This window comes from Salmo salar, chromosome 13 (assembly GCF_965601325.2).
Source record: "Salmo salar chromosome 13, fSalSal1, whole genome shotgun sequence".
Classification (NCBI taxonomy): Eukaryota; Metazoa; Chordata; class Actinopteri; order Salmoniformes; family Salmonidae; genus Salmo; species Salmo salar.
Genome location: NC_138303.1, coordinates 106,475,199 through 106,489,097, shown reverse-complemented (window position 1 = coordinate 106,489,097; position 13,899 = coordinate 106,475,199). Strand labels below are relative to the sequence as shown.

General features: G+C 44.9%; 1 protein-coding gene across 6 annotated transcripts in view; it reads right to left on the bottom strand.

The window, feature by feature from the left end:
- The window catches only part of nedd4l (NEDD4 like E3 ubiquitin protein ligase), a 122,154-nt gene that overhangs the window by 81,809 nt on the left and 26,446 nt on the right, over window positions 1-13,899 (bottom strand). For all 6 annotated transcript variants that reach the window (XM_082960560.1, XM_082960561.1, XM_082960562.1 and 3 more), the window contains exons 3-5: window positions 12,487-12,568; window positions 10,876-10,914; window positions 6,559-6,612 (exon numbers count right to left, since the gene is read on the bottom strand). In XM_082960560.1, coding sequence (XP_082816686.1) covers window positions 6,559-6,612; window positions 10,876-10,914; window positions 12,487-12,568 — 175 coding nt within the window. The remainder of the gene's footprint in view (window positions 1-6,558; window positions 6,613-10,875; window positions 10,915-12,486; window positions 12,569-13,899) is intronic.

Here is a 13,899-nt window from a genome sequence, read left to right as displayed (position 1 = left end):
TAAATCTATTGTAGTTGTGTTCATCCCAGATCCCACACACTGGGCTCGGGACGACAGGGGCCCGAGAAGACAGTTACACAACGGCATCTTACTCGACCCCAGTCCTCCCCCCTTCAGGACAAACAAACCTGAGTGACAACACATGTACACAGTGGTAGCCTGCATGCTGACAGTAGTTGTGAAACTGCTCTCTGTGTGTTTATATTTGGAGACCGGCAGTTTAAAGACTCATATTACAAAAACAGATCTAAAACACATATGAAACTGATTGAGATTAAATGGTTGGTGAAACCTGAAGATTTATCATTTCACAATTGACAGTGAGAAATGTGAAGGGAGTGTGAATACAACAATGTGTAAAGTAGAGGTAAAGAAACACAGAATGTGACTCAGATCTTCAGCTCTGTGGGGAAAGGGATCCAGAGGGGCGGGAACTGGGAGGTAACGGATCCACAGCCTCGGTCACTACAGATAATAAGCAGCTGTCTTCCGTCACGGTCCACAGTGGAAAACAAGCCAAGCTTTTAAATGAAGCTTCTGCCTCTGCTCTGGCGCTGAAAGGCCCAGTGTACAACAGGACTGCATACGAGGGCAAATGCTGCTGCTGGTTATAAAACCTGCCTCTGTGTGTGTTGTTGATTGGAAAATGTCAGATATGATGACACTGTACTGTACACTGGGTTTGACACTGATTCAACAGTAATGCTTTATGCCATGCCGCCTGCCCCTTAGCTCCAAGGGGGCCACCAGCCAGGCTCTCCCTGGGCCCTTGGTGTGTTTGTGTGCTTGGAAACAATCCCCCTCTCTCACAATCTGGGACATTGTTTATTTGCCCCCCCCCCCCCCCTTCTGACGCACCATAAGATGTCAGACTACTATCATTGTGTGTGTGTGTGTGTGAGACAGACACACAGGGGAGAGAGACTGAGTGGCTCAGCTGCCGCTGTCATAGCCAGTCACCAGAACAAAGCAGCCACTATGGTTACTGTACATATGCCTCTCAAACCATATCACCGGCTTTGTCCATTCTCTCTCTGGCTGCATGGAATCAGAAGTTCCCCTAATCCACAACCTGGCAGCTTCAGGACTACCACACAATCTTTATGACCATCAGCTGCATGTGAAAGACAACTCAAAAGACAAAAGAACCACAATCTATTTTCCTTTGTGTCAGAGCAACAAGACTGTGTAGGGGAACATTTAGAGTGGCCCCCTCCTCAGACTTATGAGGGAAGAGTCTGGCTGGAGGCTGCCGTTGCTCTCTCCCTGTCCCTGCAACCTAGAGGCTGTGGACATGCTGGAGGCTGCCGTTACACTCTCCCTGTCCCTGCAACCTAGAGGCTGTGGACATGCTGGAGGCTGCCATTACACTCTCCCTGTCCCTGCAACAGAGAGGCTGTGGACATGCTGGAGGCTGCCATTACACTCTCCCTGTCCCTGCAACAGAGAGGCTGTGGACATGCTGGAGGCTGCCGTTGCTCTCTCCCTGTCCCTGCAACAGAGAGGCTGTGGACATGCTGGAGGCTGCCATTACACTCTCCCTGTCCCTGCAACAGAGAGGCTGTGGACATGCTGGAGGCTGCCGTTGCTCTCTCCCTGTCCCTGCAACCTAGAGGCTGTGGACATGCTGGAGGCTGCCATTACACTCTCCCTGTCCCTGCAACAGAGAGGCTGTGGACATGCTGGAGGCTGCCATTACACTCTCCCTGTCCCTGCAACAGAGAGGCTGTGGACATGCTGGAGGCTGCCGTTGCTCTCTCCCTGTCCCTGCAACAGAGAGGCTGTGGACATGCTGGAGGCTGCCATTACACTCTCCCTGTCCCTGCAACAGAGAGGCTGTGGACATGCTGGAGGCTGCCGTTGCTCTCTCCCTGTCCCTGCAACCTAGAGGCTGTGGACATGCTGGAGGCTGCCATTACACTCTCCCTGTCCCTGCAACAGAGAGGCTGTGGACATGCTGGAGGCTGCCATTACACTCTCCCTGTCCCTGCAACAGAGAGGCTGTGGACATGCTGGAGGCTGCCGTTGCTCTCTCCCTGTCCCTGCAACAGAGAGGCTGTGGACATGCTGGAGGCTGCCATTACACTCTCCCTGTCCCTGCAACAGAGAGGCTGTGGACATGCTGGAGGCTGCCATTACACTCTCCCTGTCCCTGCAACAGAGAGGCTGTGGACATGCTGGAGGCTGCCATTACACTCTCCCTGTCCCTGCAACCTAGAGGCTGTGGACATGCTGGAGGCTGCCATTACACTCTCCCTGTCCCTGCAACAGAGAGGCTGTGGACATGCTGGAGGCTGCCATTACACTCTCCCTGTCCCTGCAACAGAGAGGCTGTGGACATGCTGGAGGCTGCCATTACACTCTCCCTGTCCCTGCAACAGAGAGGCTGTGGACATGCTGGAGGCTGCCATTACACTCTCCCTGTCCCTGCAACAGAGAGGCTGTGGACATGCTGGAGGCTGCCGTTGCTCTCTCCCTGTCCCTGCAACAGAGAGGCTGTGGACATGCTGGAGGCTGCCATTACACTCTCCCTGTCCCTGCAACAGAGAGGCTGTCCCAAGACAAGACAGAGAGTAAAGTCAGCACTACAAGCAACCGTCCTTCTCTTTCTGTTGCCAGAAGCCTGAACACAGACACACAGACACACAGACACACAGACACACAGACACACAGACACACAGACACACAGACACACAGACACACAGACAGACAGACAGACAGACAGACAGACAGACAGACAGACAGACAGACAGACAGACAGACCAGACAGACAGACAGGCAGGCAGGCAGGCAGGCAGGAAGACAGGCAGGAAGGCAGGCAGGAAGGCAGGCAGGCAGACAGGCAGGCAGACAGGCAGGCAGGCAGGCAGGAAGACAGACACACAGACACACAGACACACAGACACACAGACACACAGACAGGCAGACAGGCAGACAGGCAGACAGGCAGACAGACAGGAAGGCAGGCAGGAAGACAGGCAGGAAGGCAGACAGACAGGCATACATTCCCCCAGGACAACCATCAAGCTATACAAAACATTCCCAGGGAGATTCAGAGCAGAGAAACTGGATCAGGCCTTTTACTTTAACTGCCTTTTAATATTAGTCATCTATGGCAGGCAACATTAGAGGAAGATTTAAGTATCATCGTCAAGGAGACAGAGGACACTGTAGTCTACAGTCCTCAAGAATGCAAGACATTTTAGATGGAAAAGAAATCACATTCCCAGCATTTCTTACGTGAAAAGAAAATAAGAATTCAAAATTATGACATAATAATTTAGGAGTAACTGCAGAGGCAATAAATAGTCTCTTTATAACCAAGTCAGTCCTGGCTGCCAGTGAGAACAGCTAACTATTGTGTCCTGGAGAGGAAAGCCCCATCAAACACACAACACTGGGGACATAGAGTCTGAAGTTCGGCACTGAAAAGAGCAGTCCTCCATTTAACATATTGGACTTCTCAGAGCAACACATTCTGGGCCCGTATTCATGCTGATCTAGGATCAGGTCCCTTTTGTCCGTGTAATTGTATTCATGATCTTCTAAAAAGGCTACACTGAGGCAGAAAAGGATGTTTATATGACAGGGAATATATACAAAACCTTGTAGAGAGCCTATCCAACTGACAATTTCTTCGAAAAAAATATAAACTACTGGATCCAAGACTTAAAAAGAACTGATGTTGGCAGAAGATGGAAAGTTGGAGCATAACTAACGAAATTACAGGATCGGTGTGTCCCCCCGCGGGATGGTTGAGCTAACGTAGGCTAATGTGATTAGCATGAGGTTGTAAGTAACAAGAACATTTCCCAGGACACAGACATATCTGATATGGGCAGAAAACTTAAATTGTTAATCTAACTGCACTGTCCAATTTACAGTAACTATTACAGTGAAAGAATACCATGCCATTGTTTGAGGAAAGTGCACAATTATGAACTTGAAAATGTATCAATAAACCAATTAGGCACATTTCGGCAGACTTGACAACATTTTGAACAGAAATTAAATGGTTAATTGGATCAGTCTAAAACGTTGCACGCACACTGCTCCCATCTAGCGGCCAAAATCAAAATTGCGCTTAACCTGGAATAATACATTGTGACTTTTCTCTTGCATTTCAAAAGATGGAACAAAAAACAAACGTTTTTTTCTTTGTATTATCTTTTACCAGATCTAATGTGTTATATTCTCCTTCATTAATTTAACATTTCTACAAACTTCAAAGTGTTTCATTTCAAATGGTATCAAGAATATGCATATCCTTGCTTCAGGTCCTGAGCTACAAGCAGTTAGATTTGGGTATGTCATTTTAGGCAAAAAATGTCAAAAAGGGACAAATCCTTAACAAAAATGTAAGCTTAGTCCAGTATAAACTAATGTATATAATTTATTATACAAGAAACAAAATTGACAAATTCTACAGCACAACGGCAGTAATGTCTTAAGTGTAAAACTAATAATGACTGAATAATCCATGCTTTCTGGGAATCCTATGGAGTCCCGAAGTGGTGGGCGGAGCTAGAAAGTTGGCTGTCAGAAGTATTACAATGTAAACGTAATCTGTCTGTCTGCATATTTCAAGAAAGGGTGACCGAGAAAAAACTACAGATAGAATTTAAGGACAAGTGACAAACAATAATGCAAGCACTAGGGATGGAGGTGTGACCAGGCACACTAGGGATGGAGGTGTGACCAGGCACACTAGGGATGGAGGTGTGACCAGGTACACTAGGGATGGAGGTGTGACCAGGTACACTAGGGATGGAGGTGTGACCAGGTACACTAGGGATGGAGGTGTGACCAGGTACACTAGGGATGGAGGTGTGACCAGGTACACTAGGGATGGAGGTGTGACCAGGCACTAGGGATGGAGGTGTGACCAGGCACTAGGGATGGAGGTGTGACCAGGTACTAGGGATGGAGGTGTGACCAGGTACTAGGGATGGAGGTGTGACCAGGCACTAGGGATGGAGGTGTGACCAGGCACTAGGGATGGAGGTGTGACCAGGCACTAGGGATGGAGGTGTGACCAGGTACACTAGGGATGGAGGTGTGACCAGGTACACTAGGGATGGAGGTGTGACCAGGTACACTAGGGATGGAGGTGTGACCAGGTACACTAGGGATGGAGGTGTGACCAGGTACACTAGGGATGGAGGTGTGACCAGGCACACTAGGGATGGAGGTGTGACCAGGCACACTAGGGATGGAGGTGTGACCAGGTACACTAGGGATGGAGGTGTGACCAGGTACACTAGGGATGGAGGTGTGACCAGGTACACTAGGGATGGAGGTGTGACCAGGTACACTAGGGATGGAGGTGTGACCAGGTACACTAGGGATGGAGGTGTGACCAGGTACACTAGGGATGGAGGTGTGACCAGGTACACTAGGGATGGAGGTGTGACCAGGTACACTAGGGATGGAGGTGTGACCAGGTACACTAGGGATGGAGGTGTGACCAGGCACTAGGGATGGAGGTGTGACCAGGTACACTAGGGATGGAGGTGTGACCAGGTACACTAGGGATGGAGGTGTGACCAGGTACACTAGGGATGGAGGTGTGACCAGGCACTAGGGATGGAGGTGTGACCAGGTACACTAGGGATGGAGGTGTGACCAGGTACACTAGGGATGGAGGTGTGACCAGGTACACTAGGGATGGAGGTGTGACCAGGTACACTAGGGATGGAGGTGTGACCAGGTACACTAGGGATGGAGGTGTGACCAGGCACTAGGGATGGAGGTGTGACCAGGTACACTAGGGATGGAGGTGTGACCAGGTACACTAGGGATGGAGGTGTGACCAGGTACACTAGGGATGGAGGTGTGAGCATGCGGGTCAGTGCAGATGAGATGTAGTCATTGTTCGTGTGTGTCTGTAACTTGTTGTTCATACGTATATGTACAAGTTTAAGTTTGTATATGTACAACAACAAAAAATGTAAAAATTAAAAGGCTAAACTGATCCTGATCAAAACTCTTGCTGCTTTATAAATAAGGGCCCTGATCATGTGTTCTCCAAGAACTCAAACAGAATGTGCCAATTCTAGAAATAGAATTTTTATGGTCCCTAAGAACAGGTGTTTTAGGGACCATAGATAAGATAAGGACCACAGATAAGCTACTTATTAATGTCATTTGAAGGGGGATTGCAGACAACATTGGACAACAAGAGAATCAGAAATTACCTTCTGTTGACAGAGCGAGAAAGAGAGCATTGAATACAACAAATTGATTAGATGTTGTTAGTGATAGTTAAGAGGATTTGCATGGCAACACACTATCGTCATATTGTTATCAATAACAATGTACTACTGTCATACAACAAATGTGTATATTAAATACAACAGAATATCTGAAAAAAAGAATTTCTGTTACGTAAAAAGAGGATATTTTTTTTACCAAAAGTACATTTCAAAATTATAAGATCATTTTCAATGAAATCAAACAGACAAAAAGAGAAAACGATGGAACGTCAAGGAAGAACTTTTGAACTCTTGAAATATAATCATCATTCAGAGTATAAATTTCACAAAAACTGAATCTTACCAATCTGTTTTCATCAAACACCTCAAAGAGTAGTCTGTGGTTCAGAGGACAAACCTGTGATGACAGAAGGGACACTTTTAGTGCAGTCCTGTAATAAATGTGCAGTCTAGAAAAATAGCTGCTTGCTTCATACACAAAAAGTATTGCATAAAAGCTTTACACACACACACACACACACACACACACACACACACACACACACACACACACACACACACACACACACACACACACACACACACACACACACACACACACACACACAGACAATGAATTAGCATATCTAGCAGGTAGAAAAGATAGGATACGGGGTCGTTAAAAAACGACAATACACAGAGAAATCTGTGTCTACACTTGACACTTAAATGCAACTTCTGCTACCAGGGGCCTCCCGAGTGGTGCAGCGGTCTAAGGCACTGCATCGCAGTGCTAGCTGCGTCACTACAGATCCTGGTTTGAACCCAGGCTGTGTCGCAGCCAGCTGCGACCGGGAGACCCATGAGGCGGCACACAATTGGCCCAGCGTCGTCCGGGTTAGGGGAGGGTTTGGCTGGCCGGCCGGATTGTCCTTGTCCCACCGCGCTCTAGCGACACCGATGGCAGGCCGGGCACAATGCTGACACGATCGCCAAGTGTACAGTGCTTCCTCCGACACATTGGTGCGGCTGGCTTCCGGGTTAAGCGAGCATTGTGTTAACCTGTATGGGATAGGGGGCAGTATTTTCACGGCCGGATAAAAAAACGTACCCGATTTAAACTGGTTACTACTCTTGCCCAGAAACGAGAATATGCATATTATTAGTAGATTTGGATAGAAAACACTCCGACGTTTCTAAAACTGTTTGAATGGTGTCTGTGAGTATAACAGAACTCATAAGGCAGGCAAAAACCTGAGAAAATTCCAAGCAGGAAGTGGTCTGTCTGCGAATTTGTAGTTCTCCTTTTGCTTCTCTATCGAAACTACAGGATCTGTGGGGTTACGTGACACTTTCTAAGGCTTCCATTGGCTCTCTAAAGCGTTCAGAAAGCGGATTGAGGCGTCTCCTGTCTCTGGGCAGAGTATGGTAGCTCAGTTTGTCAGTGGACTGCCTGGTGACTAAGAGATTGGAAATGCGCGTTCACGAGATCGCCATTTTTTCTTTTGTCTTTTGAATGAATACACTATTGTCCGGTTGGAATATTATTGCTATTTTATGAGAAAAATACCATAAAAATTGATTTTAAACAGTGTTTGACATGCTTCTAAGTACGGTAATGGAACATTTTGAATTTTTTTGTCTCGAAATGCGCTCGCGCGTTACCCTTTGGATAGTGACCTGAAAGCACGAACAAAAACGGAGGTATTTGCACATAACTATGGATTATTTGGAACAAAAACAACATTTGTTGTGGAAGTAGCAGTCCTGGGAGTGCATTCTGACGAAGAACAGCAAAGGTAATACAATTTTTCTAATACTAATTCTGAGTTTAGCGAGCCCCGAACTTGGTGGGTGTCAAATTAGCTAGCCGTGATGGCTGAGCTATGTACTCAGAATATTGCAAAATGTGCTTTCGCCGAAAAGCCTATTTTAAAATCTGACATAGCGATTGCATAAAGGAGTTCTGTATCTATTATTCTTAAAATAATTGTTATGTATTTTGTCAACGTTTATCATGAGTAATTTTGTAAATTCACCGGAAGTTTTTGCTGGGAATGTATGTTCTGAACATCACACGCCAATGTAAAAAGCTGTTTTTGGATATAAATATGAACTTGATTGAACAAAACATACATGTATTGTATAACATAATGTCCTAGGAGTGTCATCTGATGAAGATCATCAAAAGGTTAGTGCTGCATTTAGCTGTGTTTTGGGTTGCTTGCTTGCTTGAAAAATGCTTGCTTGAAAAATGACTGTGTGGTTATTTGTGTCTATGTACTCTCCTAACATAATCTAATGTTTTGCTTTCGCTGTAACGAGGGTCTTATCTTTCAAATGGTGTAAAATAGTCGTATGTTTGAAATATTGAAATTATTGCATTTTTGAGGTTTTTGTATTTCGCGCCACGCTCTTCCACTGGCTGTTGAATAGAGTGGGACGCTAACGTCCCACCTTGCCCATAGAGGTTAAGAAGCAGAGCCGCTTGGCAGGGGTCGTGTTTCGGAGGAAGCATGGATCTCGACCTTCGCCTCTTCCGAGTCAGTACAGGAGTTGCAGCGATGGGACAAGACTAACTACCAATTGGATACCACAAAACTGGGGAGAAAGTGAAGAAAAAAAATTGTATATAAAAAAAATATATATATAATAACACTTCTATCAGAATACGAATATCGCATTGAAAAGACATGTCTAGATGCACTAAAGTCGCATTGTAGTCAGATCTGGCTGATCACTTCAGGAGGTGGTCAGGGACGCTTTGTGTGCGGAATTCTCCTCAGTCTGGACACAACCAGGCTACCGAAAGGGAATACAGTGGGTGACGTCAGCAGCACTTCACCCACAAAACTCCAGAAATGTGTGTTTTGGGAGCAAGAGGGACCTTTTTTTTAGGGGGGGAGGATTTTGTTTTCTGGCGTGTGAGGAATGATTTTGCTGGCTTCATAAATGCTAGCCAGCTAACATATCTAGATTTTTTTTTTTTTTGGTTAAAAGTTATGCTAACCTGTTGGCAATCCTTTTAACTTTGCTGGCTAGTGACAGAGGTTAGCTGGCTAGTTAGCTACAGTAGTTGCCTAGTTACAGAGGTTAGCTGGCTAGCTAGCTACAGTAGTTGGCTAATACCATCATCAAGTGGTTGTTGTGTTATCCGATTTAGCCTGTTCCACTGTTTGCAGAATCCATACTGGCAGTTGACTATAACGCAGGAAAAGAGAATCCGGACACGATGTGGATACGGTAGACATTTAAATGTAGGTGTAGAAGCATTACGCGTACAGAACTCCATGATCAGAACTCCATGATCAGAACTCCATGATCAGAACTCCAAAAGTTGCATGAACTGTCAAGGCTAGACACGGCCTTAGAGATAAGATATCAGACCTCGATTTCAGTTTAACTCTGGTTTTTAGCCCGTGTGTCACAATAGCTTCCGGCTGCCAAACCTCAGCATGCTCTGTTGAGAGTCAGTCTCCATCTCTAATCGCTAACAATAGGCTACAGCTGAACGTAATCGCTAACAATAGGCTACAGCTGAACGTAATCGCTAACAATAGGCTACAGCTGAATGTAATCGCTAACAATAGGCTACAGCTGAATGTAATCGCTAACAATAGGCTACAGCTGAATGTAATCGCTAACAATAGGCTACAGCTGAATGTAATCGCTAACAATAGGCTACAGCTGAATGTAATCGCTAACAATAGGCTACAGCTGAATGTAATCGCTAACAATAGGCTACAGCTGAATGTAATCGCTAACAATAGGCTACAGCTGAATGTAATCGCTAACAATAGGCTACAGCTTAATGTAATGGCTAACACTAGCCCTGAATGTAATCGCTAACACTAGCCCTGAATGTAATCGCTAACACTAGCCCTGAATGAACAATTATTCCTCTAAGAATATCCAGCTAAATGAATCACATATGTGTGGATGGGCTTGTAAACAATGCAATTGGTCCATTTGATGACATAGTTTGAGGGCTGGAAGTTTTCCATAGTAGTGTTGAATGGCAATATAATGGGGGTGTAGCAGCACCAGACCCATGAACAAAAATGGAGAAGGATAATGACAGGTATAATGTGTTTACATACAGTGCCTTCAGAAAGTATTCATACCCCTAGAGACTTATTCCATATTTTTTGTTACAGCCTGATTAGAAAATGGAATAAAACATAAAATAATGACAGCTCACCCATCTACACAAAATACCCCACACAATGAACAAATTAAAACATGTTCTTAGAAATGTTTTCAAATTGATTGAAAATGAAATACAAAAATATAATTTACATAAGTAAATCATAGCCCTGAGTCTATACTTTGTAGAGGCACTTTTTGCAGCGATTACAGCTGTGAGTGTTTCTGAGTAAGTCTCGAAGAGCTTTGCACACCGGGATTGTGCAACATTTGCCCATTATTCTTTTGAAAGTACTTCAAGCTCCGTCAAGGTGTTGTTAACATGCATGGACTCAGGGAGCTGAATATTTATGCAACGACTATATTTATGACACATTTCTTTTTTTTTTATGTTCGAATTTCTTAGAATTTTCTTCGAATGTTAACAAAAAAATACAATTAAATACATTTTAATCCAACTTTGTAAAACAAAATGTGAAGAAATCCAAGGGGTCTGAATACTTTTGCAAGGCACTGTAAATGTAAAGAAACTCACTCTGAAATAGAACTCCTCGTTCCATTTGGGATTTAGAGTCTGAAAGAAAAGAATAGATAAACAAGTTCAGTGAGGCTGGTCAGTTGGTGTGTTTCCTGCATGCTGTGAAACAAATAGCCTACACTTTCTTTAAAATCAGTCTGTAAACTAAGTGAGAAGACTCATTAAAATACCTCCGGTTATTAAAATAAGAGAAACACCACAATGTCAATGAAGTTTAGGAACACCGCAATGTCAATTTTACAAGGTAGTCTGATTAAGCTACATGTTACATCCTTGATAAAGTAACATCTCTGTTAAAATAACTTCTCTCTTCCACCATGGTGAGAGATCTCTTCCTTCTCTTTGACTGAGAAGACACATCATTCCGTGCCAAACAGGAGAACCACTCCAAAATATGTTAAGAGATGGATCCAGTCCTGGGCCACCTTGCTGCTTGAGCAAAGAGAAACCCTCTATGTGGTATCTGATATTAGCAGAACGTCACTGGTAATGTGATCCATACATCGCTGTCAGGGACAATCTTTGACCTGTTTCTTAGGAGAGTTTACAATCAATCCTGCTGGGCTCATCTATAACATTGTCTTGTCTAGTATCAGTTTGGGCTAAGATCATAACGGACAAGGTGGACCTGATCCTAGATCTGCAATCCTTCTCAGAGACGTTTTATGAATACCGGCCCAGAATTAGCCTTATATTGCCACAGGTGCACAGTGCTTTGACTGCGGCAGCAGCACACCTTCATAAACCCGGAGTGACTGAAATAAAAGGGGCTTCTGCTCCACATAGCAGCACATTGTCAGCTATTTATATCCCAGCCAGAGCCATGGACAGCATACGGCTGACTTCATGGGAGGGCTAGGGAGGCTGGCTGTCTCCAGGAAGGGGATAAGCTGAGTCTCTCTGGCCGTCATCACAGGAGATTTACCCAGAGAGGGAGAAGATGGTGGTTGGGAATAATAATAATGTGGCATCCGTATTGTTTTTATTCTGACAGGACTGGAAGGAAGATGGAAGGAATTGTCCTTCTTGTGAAATGTGATGTCAGGTTTTTCATACATCAAATAAAACTGGGCTACATTCTATGAAGCAAACGCCAGTGCGAGCACCTCTATGCTATTTATAGCTAATTTCTTCCACAATCCTGTTAGTTAGGTTAGGCCTAGAACACGACAATACTTAGAATCCTGAAACAGGGCTTCCAAAATACCCTCAAGAGGTCCCTCAGATTGTGTGTATAATTAACTTGATATGCTGAACTGTATGAAACAGCTCCCACTGGTGGTAAGGGAGTTCACCCACATAGCCTTAATATTGGGGAAAGGTGTTCACGTCAGACTACAGTAGTGTTCTGGGGCCGTCTCCAGCTGGTCATCATCCTCCCTCTAACTGGGTTTCACACAATACTATTCACATTGCTCAGTAGTGTAAACAGCAAACAGGAAACACTTTCTCGGCTCAGATTCATCAACAATAAAAAAAACAAAAAACAATAACTGTTGTTTAAAAACCACAGGGCACAAGAAGGAAACACCAGAGGATTAGATAATAAACTACAGACAGACTTCCTGATGAATTGATAAATCAAACATTATTGTCCCCAGGGGTTACCTTTTTAATGGTTTTAGTCTGAACTAAGGCAAGCTCTCTGTTCTCATCCGCAATGTAGAGCGACAGCTTGACATAGGGATCACTGCAGAGAGAGAAGGGAAAAGAGAAGAGAATATTATTAAGACAGTTGATGATGAGACCTTCATGCTCAAGTTAATGACAACAAAGGGCTACTGTCTCAAGACAGTGTGCTGCAGGGGTGAAGCCTGAACCTGTTGCCAGGGGTGAAGCCTGAACCTGTTGCCAGGGGTGACGCCTGGGCCTGTTGCCAGGGGTGACGCCTGGGCCTGTTGCCAGGGGTGACGCCTGGGCCTGTGGCCAGTACTGTAGCACTATGTGTTGAATGCAAGGCCTTGAGGCGTTACAGTAACTCCTAGGTTTTTGAACAGAGTGACATGCCGATTGTGCTTCTACAAGCATTCATCAAAGAGGGTGTGTCTGTGTGTGTGTGTGTGTGTGTGTGTGTGTGTGTGTAAGAGAGAGTGAGAGAGAGAGAGACAGAGCAGTGGCCAATAAGACTCCCGTCTGTAGCAGCGATACAGTACAGACACAGGGGCCAAGGAGCCTCTCAGTCTGCAACACAGTATTTCCATTGTTTAGTCAAGAAGGATCAGGCTTTGACATAAACACACAATTAGACTCAGCAGCAGGGAGACTTTAATTAGTAATTGAGGGCTGGAGAGCAGCCATGATCTTGTTGTTGTTGCTCTCCCTTGGGAGTCTTCCTCCCCTCGAGGCAGAGACTGTCTGGGCACCAGGCAGGCTCTTCTGAAGGAGCAGGGTAATAGCCTAGCTAAAGATGATCTCTCTAAAAACCAAACCACAGAGATTTCTGCTCGGTTTTTAGCAACTATAATAAAACAAGCCTGATATATTTTTTTTTTTAAAGCACAAAATGCACGCACACACACACTTCTATTTTAAGCATCAGTGTTTGTCAATAAAACAATAGAGGCTAATTCAGCTGGGTGTTGTCCAATGTCATGAAGGTACACGTGTAAGCAGTTTCGCTGCCTCTGTGGTATCTGTTACCAAGTTAGAATTTCAGGTTTGTGAAACTGACTGCCTGTTGTTTTGTTGAGTGATTGAAGCTGGCAGTACAGGACTACTGACCAGGCAGGCTCCTGATGTCACAGTGATTTAGCTGAGTCAGGAGTAGTAAGGACAGGCAATATAGTGGGTTTGAGCCTGTGTGGCCTGGTACACTGTCTGAACAGTATTTACATGAGTCTTTATAACGCATTTGGTTAATATTTTATCATTTGTAATGACCGAACAATGGGAATATAGAGCAGGGTTTCCGTTACCCGGTAATTGCCGGCTTTTGGCCACCAAAAAATGAATAGTCGATAAATAAAAATGTCTAAATTGAACGGGAGAAAAACAAACATTACAGGCTAGCATGTCTTTGGG